At 49.2% G+C, this 14201-nt stretch overlaps 1 protein-coding gene across 4 annotated transcripts in view; it reads right to left on the bottom strand.

Annotated features, from left to right (window-relative positions):
• The window catches only part of HCK (HCK proto-oncogene, Src family tyrosine kinase), a 53075-nt gene that overhangs the window by 12971 nt on the left and 25903 nt on the right, over positions 1–14201 (bottom strand). For all 4 annotated transcript variants that reach the window (XR_014790789.1, XM_084854555.1, XM_084854557.1 and 1 more), the window contains exons 7-10: positions 10641–10793; positions 9371–9523; positions 7427–7609; positions 4579–4655 (exon numbers count right to left, since the gene is read on the bottom strand). Coding sequence is in view for 3 of the 4 variants with exons in the window: in XM_084854555.1 (XP_084710681.1) it covers positions 4579–4655; positions 7427–7609; positions 9371–9523; positions 10641–10793 (566 nt within the window). In the remaining variant the exon portion in view is untranslated. The remainder of the gene's footprint in view (positions 1–4578; positions 4656–7426; positions 7610–9370; positions 9524–10640; positions 10794–14201) is intronic.

The following is a 14201-nucleotide window of genomic DNA, read 5'->3' as shown; positions in this document are numbered from 1 at the left end:
CTGCTCTTTTGAATTGCTGATTTTGGCAGAGGGAGAGAGAGCACAGGCAGACCTTAGTAACAAAGGGCTGTTTGTTCTAGACACAGTAGTGTTGTAGTAGTGAGAACAGTTCCTCCTCAAAGGACAAGGCCCAGAGGAAGGAAATGCCCCTGGGCCCTTTCCAAGTTCCTCCCACCCCCAATTCCTTTGGAGTAAAATAAAAAAAGAAGCAGCCCTCACACAAGCATCCCACACCCACTGTGGCAGGCATACTGGCATATTCAAATTAGACTTAGCTGCTCTACACTCATTTGGTTTGGAACAATGAGACTCTTCACAAGGCATCCCTCAACCCTCTGTTGTTGTTCAGTCGTTCAGTCATGTCCGACTCTTCGTGACCCCATGGACCATAGCACGCCAGGCCTTCCTGTCCTGCGCTCTCTCCCGGAGCGTGCTCAAGTTCATATTCATTGCATCGGTGATGCTATCTAGCCATCTCATCCTCTGCCGTCCCCTTCTCTTTTTGCCTTCAGTCTTTCCCAACATCAGGGTCTTTTCCAGAGAGTTTTCTCTTCGCATTAGGTGGACAAAATATTGGAGCTTCAGCTTCAGTATCTGTCCTTCCAATGAGCACTCAGGGTTGATTTCCTTTAGGATGGACTGATTTGACCTCCTTGCAGTCCAGGGGACTCGTAAGAGTCTTCTCCAGCACCACAGTTCGAAGGCATCAATTCTTCGGCGCTCAGCCTTCCTTATAGTCCAGCTCTCACAGCCATACATTACTACTGGGAAAACCATAGCTTTGATTAGACGGACCTTTGTCGGCAAGGTGATGTCTCTGCTTCTTACTATGATGTCTAGGTTTGCCATAGCTTTCCTTCCAAGGAGCAAGCGTCTTTTAATTTCATGGCTACAGTCACCGTCTGCGGTGATCTTGGAGCCCAAGAAAATAAAATCTGTCAAAGCTTCCATTTCTTCCCCGTCTATATGCCAGGAAGTGATGGGGCCAGATGCCATGATCTTCATTTTTTTAATGTTGAGTTTCAAACCAGCTTTTGCACTCTCCTCTTTCACCCTCAACAAGAGGCTCTTGAGATCCTCTTCGCTTTCTGCCATTAGGGTGGTATCGTCTGCATATCGGAGGTTGTTGATAATTCTCCCAGCAATCTTAATTCCGACCTCTGATTCATCCAACCCGACATTTCTCATGATCTACTCTGCATATAAGTTAAATAAGCAGGGTGACAATATGCAGCCTTGTCGTACTCCTTTCCCAATTTTGAACCACTCGGTTGTTCCATGTCTGGTTCTTACTGTTGCTTCTTGACCCTCGTACAGGTTTCTCAGGAGACAGGTAAGGTGGTCTGGTACTCCCATCTCTTTCAGAATTTGCCACAGTTTGTTGTGATCCACACAATCAAAGGCTTTAGCGTAGTCAATGAAGCAGAAATAGACATTTTTCTGGAATTCTCTTGCTTTCTCCATGATCCAGCGAATGTTGGCGATTTGATCTCTAGTTCCTCTGCCTCTTCGAAACCCAGCTTGTACTTCCGGTAGTTCTCGGTTCGTATACTGCTGAAGCCTAGCTTGTAGGATTTTGAGCATCACCTTGCTGGCATGTGAAATGAGCGCAATTGTGCGGTAGTTTGAACACTCCTTGGCGTTGCCCTTCTTTGGAATTGGAATGTAAACTGACCTTTTCCAGTCTTGCGGCCATTGTTGAGTGTTCCAAATTTGTTGGCATATTGAATGCAGCACTTTAACAGCATCATCTTTTAGGATTTTAAATAGCTCGGCTGGAATACTGTCATCTCCGCTAGCTTTGTTGTTACTAATTCTTCCTAAGGCCCACTTGACTTCACTCTCGTGGATGTCCGGCTCAAGTTCAGTGACCGCACTATCATGGCTATCAAGGACATTACTATCATGGCTATCAAGGACATTAAGATCTTTCCTGTATAGTTCTTCTGTGTATTCTTACCACCTCTTCTTAATCTCATCTGCTTCTGTGAGGTCCCTGCCTTCTTTTTCCTTTATCATGCCCGTCTTTGCACAAAACGTTCCCTTGAGATCTCCAATTTTCTTGAAGAGATCTCTAGTCTTTCCCATTCTGTTGTTTTCCTCGATGTCCTTGCATTGTTCATTTAAGAAGGCCTTCTTGTCTCTCCTTGCTATTCTCTGGAACTCTGCATTCAGTTGGATATATCTTCCCCTTTCTCCCTTGCTTTTTGCTTCCCTTCTTTCCTCAGCTACTTGTAAAGCCTCATCAGACAGCCACTTGGCTTTCTTGCATTTCTTTTTCTTTGGGATGGATTTCGTTGCTGCCTCCTGAACAATGTTACGGACCTCCATCCATAGTTCCTCAGGCGCTCTGTCTATCAGGTCTAATCCCTGAAATCTATTCCTCACCTCCACTGTATATTCCTAAGGGATATGATTTAGGTCATACCTGAATGGTTTGGTGGTTTTCCCTACGTTCTTCAATGTAAGCTGGAATTTTGCAAGAAGCAGCTCATGATCTGAGCCACAGTCAGCTCCAGGTCTTGTTTTGACTGACTGTATGGAGCTTCTCCATCTTTGGCTGCAAAGGACATAATCAATCTGATTTCGATATTGACCATCTGGTGATGTCCATGTGTAGAGTCGTCTCTCATGCTGTTGGAAAAGCGTGTTTGCTATGATCAGCGTGTTCTCTTGGCAAAACTGTATTAGCCTTTGTCCTGCTTCATTTTGTACACCAAGGCCATGCTTGCCTGTTATCCCGGTTATTTCTTGACTTCCTACTTTAGCATTCCAGTCCCCTATGATGAAGAGGACATCTTTTTTTGGTGTTAGCTCTAGGTCTTCATAGAACCGATCAACCTCAGCTTCTTCGGCCTCAGTGGTTGGGGCATAGACTTGAATTACTGTGATGTTGAATGGTTTGCCTTGGATTCGTACTGAGATCATTCTATCGTTTTTGAGATTGTACCCCAGTACTGCTTTTCCCACCCTTTTGTTGACTATGAGTGCTACTCCATTTCTTCTAAGGGATTCTTGCCCACAATAATAGATATGATGGTCACCTGAATTAAATTCGCCCCTGCCTGTCCATTTTAGTTCGCTGATTCCCAAGATGTCGATGTTCAATCTTGCCATCTCATGTTTGACCACCTCCAGCTTACCTTGATTCATTGATCTGACATTCCAGGTTCCTAAACAATATTGTTCTTTACAGCATCGGACTTTCTTTTCACCACCAGACACATCCACAGCTGAGTGTCCTTTCGGCTTTGGCCCAGTCACTTCACTCCTTCTGGCGCTACTTGGAAATACCCTCTGCTCTTCCCCAGTAGCATATTGGACACCTTCCGACCTGAGGGGCTCATCTTCCGGTGTCGTATCTTTTAGCCTTGTGATACGTTCCACGGGGTTTTCTTGGCAAGAATACTGGAGTGGGTTGCCATTTCCTTCTCCAGTGGACCACATTTTGTCAGTACTCTCCACCATGACCTGTCCGTCTTGGGTGGCCCTGCACGGCATAGCTTATGGCTTCACTGAGTTACGGAAGCCCCTTCGCCACAACAAGGCAGTGATCCATGAAGGGGCTCAACCCTCTAGTGCCCCTCTTTTTTAAAATGGAGATTAAATGCTAGAAAGCCCACTTCCCCTCACAAAACTAGAGGCCCAGAACTAGAGGAATTCCTCTTGATCCTGCAGGGTCTACGACAGCGATCCCCAACCTTCCAGATGTGTTTCCAGCCAGCATGGTCACTGGGTTAAACCAGTGGGTTTTCATTACATGGGGCCCAGGCCAGTATGAGGCAGCTCCCCATGTTTCTAACGTGTTCTCTGGAAGCCTCTGTGCACCAACAAGTCGACACAGTGCATTCTGGGGCTTGCATGGTTCAGACCTGGCCTCCCTCCATCCTGGCAGAGTCCACCGGGACAATGGGAAGGACCTCACCCTCACTGTAAAGGCCACAGACACCAGCATCATGCCCATTTATTTATTAAAAATTATATACCGCTCCATCCAAAAATGGATTCTAGAGCACTATGCATTTAAAAAAATTCAAATGTGCAGCACAATAGTAAAATGACACAAAACTTTACAACAACAGTACAATAAAACTGAGGAGTAAAACTTCAACCAGCTAAGCATACAATATTTTTAAATGCCTGGGCAAATGAAAAGGTTTTAACCTGGCACTGGAAGAAATACCATGACAGCAGCATACTGATGTGATGGTGGCAGGTGTAGCTCCCCCAATAGGGCATTCCAAACTCAGGGCACCACCACAGAGAAGGCCCTGTCTTTTGTAATGCGTAATGCAGCTCTTTTATAGACAGTACATGGTGAAAGGCCTCCTCTGATGATCTTAGTGCACGGGTAGGATGGTACTGGAGGAGGTGATCTTTCATGTGGTTGTATCCCTCACAAGAGAGATGTTACTCTGTATATGTTCAGAGGCACTCGTGTATTACTTTGCAACACATTCCAGGGCTGAGCCCTGGCATGCAACTAAATGGCCTAGTCCCCAATTAGGCTGCCACCAGTGGCCTCCCTATACCAAGGTGCCCGGGGTGGGGGTGGGACGGATCCAGCAGCACACTCACCTGAGCAGAGAAGTCTATCAATCTGGGCAGCTGCTGTTTGTGCCCTTCGTCGCTTTTCAGGAAATCCAACAAGCTGCCTGTGGAGAGGAAAGAAGCTCTTCAGGGAAGAGAAAGCAGCTACTTTCCTGAGTCCCCCAGGTCTGTCCACAAAGAGAGACCAGAGCACATGCTTAGTTCACATGCAGAAGGCCGCAGGTTCAATCCCTGGCATGCAGCTCCAGTAGAAAAAAGGAACAGATGGGGAATGCTCTCTCTGTCGCTCTCTCTGTCTCTCTACTTGAGACCCTGCAGAGTTGCTGCCAGTCATATGAACATGCAGTGTGAAGCCGCTTCATACAGAGTCAGACCATGGGTTCATCTAGCCCAGTTTTGTCAGCTCTGTCTGGCAGCTCCTCTCCAGGGTCTCAGGCGGAGAAGAGTGTTTCCCCATCGCCTGCTACCTGGATCCTTTTAAGCAGGAGATACCTGGAAGAGGACCGGACAGCTTCTGCAGAAAAAGCAGGGCTTCTGCCACTCCCCTTGACTATATCCCCTCCCTTGGAGTAGACAGTGGTAGGATAGACGCACAAAGGGTCTGATGCCGTGTGAGGCACCTTCCTGTGTCCCCCCTGCCAGCACCACAACCACAGGCTCCCAAAAGTAACACTGTCAGAAGTTCTTCCCTCTGCACAGCCCCTGGAGCTAAACCTGCAAAGCCATTTGCTCTAAGGCCGTCTGTGCCTACTGGCTCCAAGTCAAGATGGCTATATGCCACCTCCAGGGCCAGAGATCTGAATTCCAGTTGCTGGGGAACAACAGCCGGAGGGCGCTCTTGTCCTCATGTCCTGCTTGTGGGCCTCCTAGACGCACCTGTTTGCTGGCCCCTGAGGGAAACAGGACGCTCGACTAGAGAGGCCTTTGGTCTGATCCAGCAGGGCTCTTCTCTGGCTTCCCTGGAGCTGATCTTCCCTTTTTCTCGGATGTGTGCCTCCCTGCCCTTTTTGCCAGAGCAGGTAATAGCTGGGTAAGTCAGAGGGAAGCTGGGTGGCTGAAACCCTCCCTACCACACTCGAGGATCAGAAACCCACTGCTACTTTCTCTCACGGCAGAGAGTTAAGACTCGCCTGAATGACCCGGAGCTGGCTGCTGGCTGTTCCACAGGCACCGTGGTGTGGTGCTTCCTGGAGCTCCAGGTCTGGGCCAAGTGCCCAAGCAACCTGAGAGCAAGGTGACCTGCAGCAGCCATGCTTTCAGGGGTACCTCTGAAGCAACCAGGTCCAATCCATGAGGAGCACATGAAGCGTGAGCACAGAAAGCTGCCTTACACCAAGTCAGACCATGAGTCCATCTAGCCCAGTAGCATCTGCACTGACTGGCAGCACTTTTCCAGGATCGTCCCACCTCCACTGTCTGAGATCCTTTTGAGTGGAAACTCAGACCCAAAGCACATGTTACTCTAAAGACGTAGTTGCAGGCATGTCTTTTTCTCTATCTTACTCTAGAGTAAGCAAAAGGCCCCGGTTCTAGATCATGAACCTACTATAGGGGTTAGGGGGGCTTTAATCCCCCCCCACAGCAGTCCTAATCCAGATTGGTGGCCCTGCACCTGCAATTTATATTGCAAAATACTGGCCTATTAAAGCAAATGGATCACTGGCTCCCATCTGGACTGGAAGCACAGCAGTGGAGGACGGGTTAAAGCCTCCTATCACCCGCACTGCCATCCCAGTCCGGATCAAGGCCCCTGTGCTTACTATAGAGTAAAACAGAAAAAGGGCATCACTGCTACCTAGATCTTTAGGATTTCACTGGATAACTTCAGGCCCATCACTGACTCTCAGCCTAACCTACCTCACAAGGCTGTTGTGCAGGTAAAATGGAGAGGAGGAGGGTCATGAACCTTTTCTTGGGCTCCCTGGAGGGAAGGCGGGATATAAACGTAATAAATGGATGAATGAAAGAAGTGTGCTTTGCCCCCCAGGCAGCTGGACACACGACCTTCTACATGCCACACACGTGCTCCACCACAGTACGCCTTGCAATGCTGCCAGTGGATGCTGCCCATCTCCTTCCACTACAGGGCCTAGAGCGAGCACCAAGTCTTGCAGTGAATTGTGGGAAGGTGGCCCGTCAATCATGCATCCCAGTCCTCTGCAGGTTTACTCAGAGCTCCAACTGTAAGCCACCTTGAGTCCTATTTTTCTTGGCAGAAAGGTGGGGTACAAACCAAATAAATAAATAAATAGGCCCCCTGTGTTCAGTGGGGCTTATTCCTAGGCAAGCTGCGCACAGGATCACAGCCTTAGGAATAAAGACACTTCCACCTCATGATGGAGTTTGCTTCTTGCGTCTCTTTCCACTTCCCATACTGCACCTTGCCTCCCTCCTACCTCCCCTCAGCTCACTGCTAATCTCTTCCTTGCAGCTGTATGCCGCTTTCTGCTCAGCTTCCGTGGCACTTCGGAATGTGTGGTTAGTGAGGGACTCAGAGCCTCGCAGAACATGGCTGCAAACCGTCCCAGTGCTCAGGACGCTGAGAAGGGCAAGCACGGCTGCACATTCAGCTCCATGATCACGTCATGTAGCCAGTTAGATGTGGTGACGTGATGATGTCTGAAGCCAACTCAGAGCAAGGGCGATGCTTCCTGCCCTCACTCTGGTACCTTGTCCTGGCTCACCTCTGCCCCTAGGACCGCAAAGAGTGAAGGTGCTGGGTCTCTGTGTGCATGCCTTTTAGCAAAAGCTTTCACCCACCCCCAAAAGACCCCTTTCGAGCTGAAAAAACTTGCTGTAGAGGATTCACTGCCCCACTGACATCAGAGCCACCAGCCTCCACTGGTAGGTCATCTACCTCAGTCCTGGTTCTTACCTTTCTCCATGAATTCCGTGATGATGTAAATGGGCTCTTCCTTGGTCACAACTGCGTTCAGCTTGACCAGCTTGTCATGCTGCAGGGTCTTCATGATGTTGGCCTCTTCCAGGAAAGCTTCTACGGACATGCTCCCTGGCTTCATGGTCTTCACGGCCACTTTGGTGTGCTTGTTGTAGGTAGCTGGAGAAGACAGAAAGGGATGCTTGAGAGTCACAGAGCCATCACACCCACTGACCCACACAGTCTCATTCTCTGTCCTGTTGGTGGGGCCACGCTGTATTGGGTGACTCCATGCAAGCACAGAAGAAAAGCAGAGTGTGGTATGGATGCAAAACTCCGCATGCTGAAAATCTCAGCTTTCAAATTTTTCAAAAGGTTGTAGTCCTTATGACAGTGGAATTGAACCTCAGGCCCACAGACCAAATCTCACCTGCCTAGGGGCCAATTCCGGCCCTCCAGGGTTTACCCCACCCAGTTTCCCCTAGCGGCCAATCATTGGGTGGTTTCCTGGCTTTTGCAGTTTTTTCTTCATTTTGAAAGGTTGAAATACCTCTCCTTTTTGGCAGTAAGAACGTTCAGCTAAAATATACTGGCATTTTGGGGTACTTTGACCTTCTGCCTTTAGCCCTGCCCACCACTGGAATGAAGTCCTTAAGAGCATCTCCAAAACTGAATTTGACCCTTGGGCTGAAAGAGGTTCAACACCCCTGCCTGATGACGAAAAAGACAGGCGCCGAGGTCTGCAGGAAATGTTTGGTGCAGTCCCATGTCAGAAATGTCCTGCATGTGCAAAACTCGCACATCAGGGAGAAAGGTTCCAGGCTCTCTTGCTAGCTTTCTTCATGTAAGGGGTCTCTCTTTTACATGGGGGAGTGTTTCCAAATGCAATCAACCACCTGCGCTCCGGATCAATACAACCCCACTTCCTAGGCTATACCATGGGATTTCTGCTCTCCCCAAACAATGAGTGTCTCTTCTGGAGAGTCGTGCATGACGTCCGATGGAATCACGGCAAGAAAAGCAGCTGAGAAGCCCTCTGGCTCCGCTCCACTGCAGTGGAGTCAGCTCACACACCTACCACACCTGCAGAGACCACGCCTGCACAATCCAGATCATAGCAAGCCCCCAGCAGAGAGGAGACGCCACACAGAAAGGCTGCTGCAGCTCAACACAACCAAGCCAAGGGGCACAACAGAGCTCTGGTCAGCAATTGGAGGAGAGATGTGTGTGAAGAGTCTCGTCTGTGACAGGGAAAGAGAGGTTGCTGTTTTTATTCTCCAAACATGCTGCGGACTTTTTCCTAGGGCATGATCCAGGACTCCTGCAGCATACATCTGCCTTTCCCAGTGGAGGCTGGTGGCTCCATACCTTGGAGAGCTCCTTTAGAGTTCTGACTGGGTCTGACTGAAACCCAGAGTGGATTCACTACCCCTCTGACATCAGAGCCACCAGCCCTCACTGGCCTTTCCCAATCTGGGACCCTCCAGATGAATTGGGCTGTCCAACACACCTGGAGGTCCCAGGTTGGGAAAGGCTGGCATACCGTCTTGGTTCCCCATTTGGGAGGCCCTCCCTCTTTCTTTGCACTGCTTTTGACCCCACCCCCCGGTAGCCCTTAACGTTTTTATACAACACGTCATTCAGTTATGGGATTTGCTGCCACACAAGGTGTCCATGGCCTCTGGCTTAGATGGTTGAAAAAGCGGACGGGCAAATCCATGGAGCAGGATGGGTCTATCACTGGATATTAGCCATGAGAACTATATGGAACCGCCATGTTCGTTCAGAGGCAGGCTGTACCTCCAAGCACCAATGGCTGGGAGAAGAATGCTGCCCTTGCGGGCTTCCCAGAGGCTTCTCTGGCTGGCCATGGTGAGATACAAGATGCTGGACAAGGCAGACCTTTTGTCTGATCCAGCTGGGCTAGGAAGGTGCTCTTACCCATCCAGACTTCTCCAAACTGTCCAGCCCCCAGCTTCTTCTCCAGCTTCAGGGAGGTGCGGGGGATTTCCCAAGCGTCCTTCTCCCAGGGTTGCTGAGGCTTCGGCATAAGGCACGGGAACGTCAGTGTTTGGCAGAGCCCGTCACTTTGGGCTGAGAGAGAGCCAGAAGAAGCACCCCGGTCAGGCGTTTTCACTACGCAGGACAGTGCGAAACGCAAGGGCAGGCTGTATATTGCTGGCGCTTTTAGATAACCATGCTCCAAATGGATCCCAAACTTTGCTACACAGATGGCGGCAGCACTCAGACCACCAAGGGGAAACCTCGATGCAAAGGGTGAGCCAGCAAGATAAGAACATGGGAAGCTGACTAGTAACAGGTCAGACCATCGGTCCGTCTAGCTCAGTACTGTTGACACTGACAGGCAGCAGCGGCTCCCCAGCGTCTCAGGCAGGACTCCTTCCAAACCCTACCTGAAGATGCTGGGGATCAACCCTGGGACCTTCGGCATGTCATGCAGGGGCTCTACCACTGAGCTACGGCAGGACAGGTGGGGTTACTTACTCATGGTGCTCAAGTCCTCATTACTGAGTAAAAGGGAGGACTCCGCATGCTTGTGGCCAGTGCAATTGGCTGGCTGGGTCAAGGCCTTTGGCCCACAGAGGCCAGAGGGGCCTGCTTAGAGTCAGCAGGTGGCTCGCCCCTCTCAGCTTAGAGGTGACCCTCACCAGGCAGGAAAGGGGAGAAAACTGGAAGGGGTTTCACTTTGCCCCATCAAACAACAGGTATCTGACCAACCCTCCCTTCCTTGTGAGAGGTTCCTCTCACCTGAGGGGCACCTATTGCAAAGCAGAGTGAGGTGACTGGAAAGGAAGGATAGAGAACCACTAACGGCCTTTGATGGATGGATGGATGGATGGATGGATGGATGGATGGATGGATGATATTTGTATACTGCCTGATATAATAAAATCTCTAAGCTGCCAGGCAGGCTACGACTCTTCTTGGTTTAGAATGGTAGTGGGAGTTCTGTTCCTTACAGTTTCCCATTGGCCATGCTGTCTGGGGACGATGGGAGCTGTAAATCCGCACATCTGAAGGACACCCTATGCATTTCCACCCACACGGCCTCTGTGTCCTCCCACCAGCACTGAACAGGAAGTCATCTAAGGCCTTCCAATGCGTCACAAGGCCAACATTCCCTCTGAGCAAACCATGAGACTCAAGTAAACACGTGCTCAACTCCCAACATAAGCATTCCAAGGCTTACCCTTGTAATGGCTGACCATTTCCTGCAGAGTGTTAAAGGTGCTCCGTGGGGAGATGTAGAAGCCACCACTGTCCAGCGTCCGGATCTTGTAATGTTTCACCTTGTCCACTTTGTTCTGGGTGTCAAAATCTCTCACGGATAGGGAATAACTCCCTGCAGCAAGAGGGAAAAATAGGGACCGAGAACAAGGGCAACAATTTCATCAGCTCCCATGAAACCATCCACCAGGATTTCTGATTTTACATTCAACTCATTCTAAGCAGGGTGGGGGACGATGCTTCTGAGCAGTCTGAAATATCTGCCATGACAATGTAGCCTCAGGTTAAGAACAAGGTCTGTTTTCCATAGCATCACACACGCACTCATATCTTTCCCCACCATGTTTGTTTCAAATCAGGGGTGGGCAACCTTTTTTGGTCCAGGGACTGGATTACCTCTCCCTGGACCAAGCCAGCAGGCCAGATATTGCCAAAGGGGTCATTGGGACAGAAAGTGGCACGCAGGGGGATCCCCTCCCCAAGGGAAGGGCTGAGGGAGGAAGAAGGGTTGGGAATCTTCAGTGGGCAGGATTAGGCCTGCAGGCCAGAGGTTCTCTGCCTATTTTAAACAAAAGCATTGGGAGGCCTCAATCTTGCAATCATCCTCCCAGCTGTGGGGCAGAGGGGATGAAGTCTGCTTAACTCTCTCCCTTCAGGGTGTTTTTCTGCTCAAGATCACCCTCCCCAAAGCTGTTTTTCCTCCTCATGGGGGAAAAGACATAGTGACTGGGTGGTATGAGATAAACACACCAATTTACTCTGTCCCACTATGGTCTCAAGTCATCACTGAAAAGTGCCTCAAATATAGGACTGTCACCAAATTAATGGAATCATAGGAGCTTTAATTAGACTGTAACCTAATTTTTTAAAAATAGAATCAACTGATCATCAGTTTTTAGTTGATTACTCTGTCAACTAAATTTGCACATGAATAAAATAAATATTTGATCATGGAGTACATCCTGGAGCAGTGAATTCCCGAAGGTTGAAATTCTAGGCCCCTTTATCTGGGATTAAGCTCCACTGAACTCAGTGGTATTTGCTTCTGAGTAAGAACAATTTCATTTGTGCTTTTTCCATCATGCTTAGCCCCTGAACCTTTTTCAATGCCAGAATTCAAGTCTCTGGATTTGTGAAGTATCAAAGATGGACTTCTTGCCCCCCGCCTCCCAATTTCACACAGAAACAGAGATGTGGGAGCAGTCAGGCCTGCTTCTATATTCCCACACAGGTACTCAAGATCACACTGAGGGTCAAGCTATAATTATGCTAGGTACGTAGTATGCAGCTGCCCCCACCCTTGTTTTCTTACTCTAGAGCACGTGCACTTAACCTCGATTTAGATCAGGACCACCATGCACTTGGAGGGAATTAACCCCCCCCCCGCCTGCAGCTGTTTGCCCCCCAACATTTCTAACCTCCCACATGTGGGGGTTAAAAAGAAGAGAAAGAGAAAAGCCTCCATTGACACCATTGGAGGCTTTTATCCTTTTTTAAAACCCCACACCCAGGGTGGTAACCCATGGTTTGTTGCTGGGTTAACCACTGGGTTGTTTAGCCCCTAGACAACACAGCGGTCTGAGATCGGACATCATGCTGCACAACCTACAAAGGAGCTGGTTGTGGGTTGCATGCTAAAGTGGAAAGGGCGGGCACAGTGCAGGCAGCGCACCCGCTCAGGCATGACAACCCATCCGTTTTTAACCCAGTGGGCTGTCGTTCTGTGTGAACAGCCCTGTTCATTTTAAATTCTTCTTTAATAAAACAAAGAGTTGAGTTCAAGGACCTTGTCTGCACTCTCTGACTCCCTCAGCTTTTGGGGTATCAGGTTATGCACCCAGAGTTCAACGCCAAAGGATCCGTCATGCCTAGTTTACATGCATGTAATGTGCACATGTCCCTGTAAATTAGAGCATCCATCGTAGCAGAGCAAGAAGGCAAAGGGGCAGCCAGCCCAAGCCATGCACTCCAGTGGGCTTGGCGCATGCGCCGCTCTGCTTACATGATGCGTGCTGGTGCCACCACTGTGCACTGCAGCATTTCTTTAAGCAGGCAGCAAGCGGACACCAGGTGGAGTAGTGGCTGAGCAGTGGTGAGGCGTGTGAGCCATGTGGCCTGCAATATGCCCATAAAGTTAGCCTGATGCTATCCAGTGTGGAAAAGGTCAGTTTACATTCCAATTCCAAAGAAGGGCAACGCCAAAGAGTGTTCAAACTACCGCACAATTGCGCTCATTTCACATGCCAGCAAGGTGATGCTCAAAATCCTACAAGCTAGGCTTCAGCAGCATGTGAACCGAGAACTACTGGAAGTACAAGCTGGGTTTAGAAGAGGCAGAGGAACTAGAGATCAAATCGCCAACATTCGCTGCATCATGGAGAAAGCAAGAGAATTCCAGAAAAACGTCTATTTCTGCTTCATTGACTATGCTAAAGCCTTTGATTGTGTGGATCACAACAAACTGTGGCAAATTCTTAAAGTGATGGGAGTACCAGACCACCTTACCTGTCTCCTGAGAAACCTGTACGAGGGTCAAGAAGCAACAGTAAGAACCAGACATGGAACAACCGATTGGTTCAAAATTGGGAAAGGAGTACGACAAGGCTGCATATTGTCACCCTGCTTATTTAACTTATATGCAGAGTACATCATGAGAAATGCCGGGTTGGATGAATCAGAGGTCGGAATTAAGATTGCTGGGAGAATTATCAACAACCTCCGATATGCAGACGATACCACCCTAATGGCAGAAAGCGAAGAGGATCTCAAGAGCCTCTTGTTGAGGGTGAAAGAGGAGAGTGCAAAAGCTGGTTTGAAACTCAACGTTAAAAAAACGAAGATCATGGCATCTGGCCCCATCACTTCCTGGCATATAGAAGGGGAAGAAATGGAAGCAGTGACAGATTTTACTTTCTTGGGCTCCAAGATCACCGCAGACGGTGACTGTAGCCATGAAATTAAAAGACGCTTGCTCCTTGGGAGGAAAGCTATGGCAAACCTAGACAGCATAGTAAGAAGCAGAGACATCACCTTGCCGACAAAGATTCATATAATCAAAGCTATGGTTTTCCCAGTAGTAATGTATGGCTGTGAGAGCTGGACTATAAGGAAGGCTGAGCGCCGAAGAATTGATGCTTTCGAACTGTGGTGCTGGAGAAGACTCTTACGAGTCCCCTGGACTGCAAGGAGGTCAAATCAGTCCATCCTAAAGGAAATCAACCCTGAGTGCTCATTGAAGGACAGATACTGAAGCTGAAGCTCCAATATTTTGGCCACCTAATGCGAAGAGAAAACTCCCTGGAAAAGACCCTGATGCTGGGAAAGACTGAAGGCAAAAGGAGAAGGGGACGGCAGAGGATGAGATGGCTAGATAGCATCACGGATGCAATGAATATGAACTTGAGCACGCTCCGGGAGAGAGCGCAGGACAGGAAGGCCTGGCGTGCTATGGTCCATGGGGTCACGAAGAGTCGGACACGACTGAACGACTGAACAACAACAACAATCCAGTGTGAGGACGCTG

This window comes from Heloderma suspectum, chromosome 4 (assembly GCF_057233095.1).
Source record: "Heloderma suspectum isolate Gila_16-S chromosome 4, 16-S_ref, whole genome shotgun sequence".
Classification (NCBI taxonomy): Eukaryota; Metazoa; Chordata; class Lepidosauria; order Squamata; family Helodermatidae; genus Heloderma; species Heloderma suspectum.
This window is presented reverse-complemented; position numbering and strand designations above follow the sequence as displayed.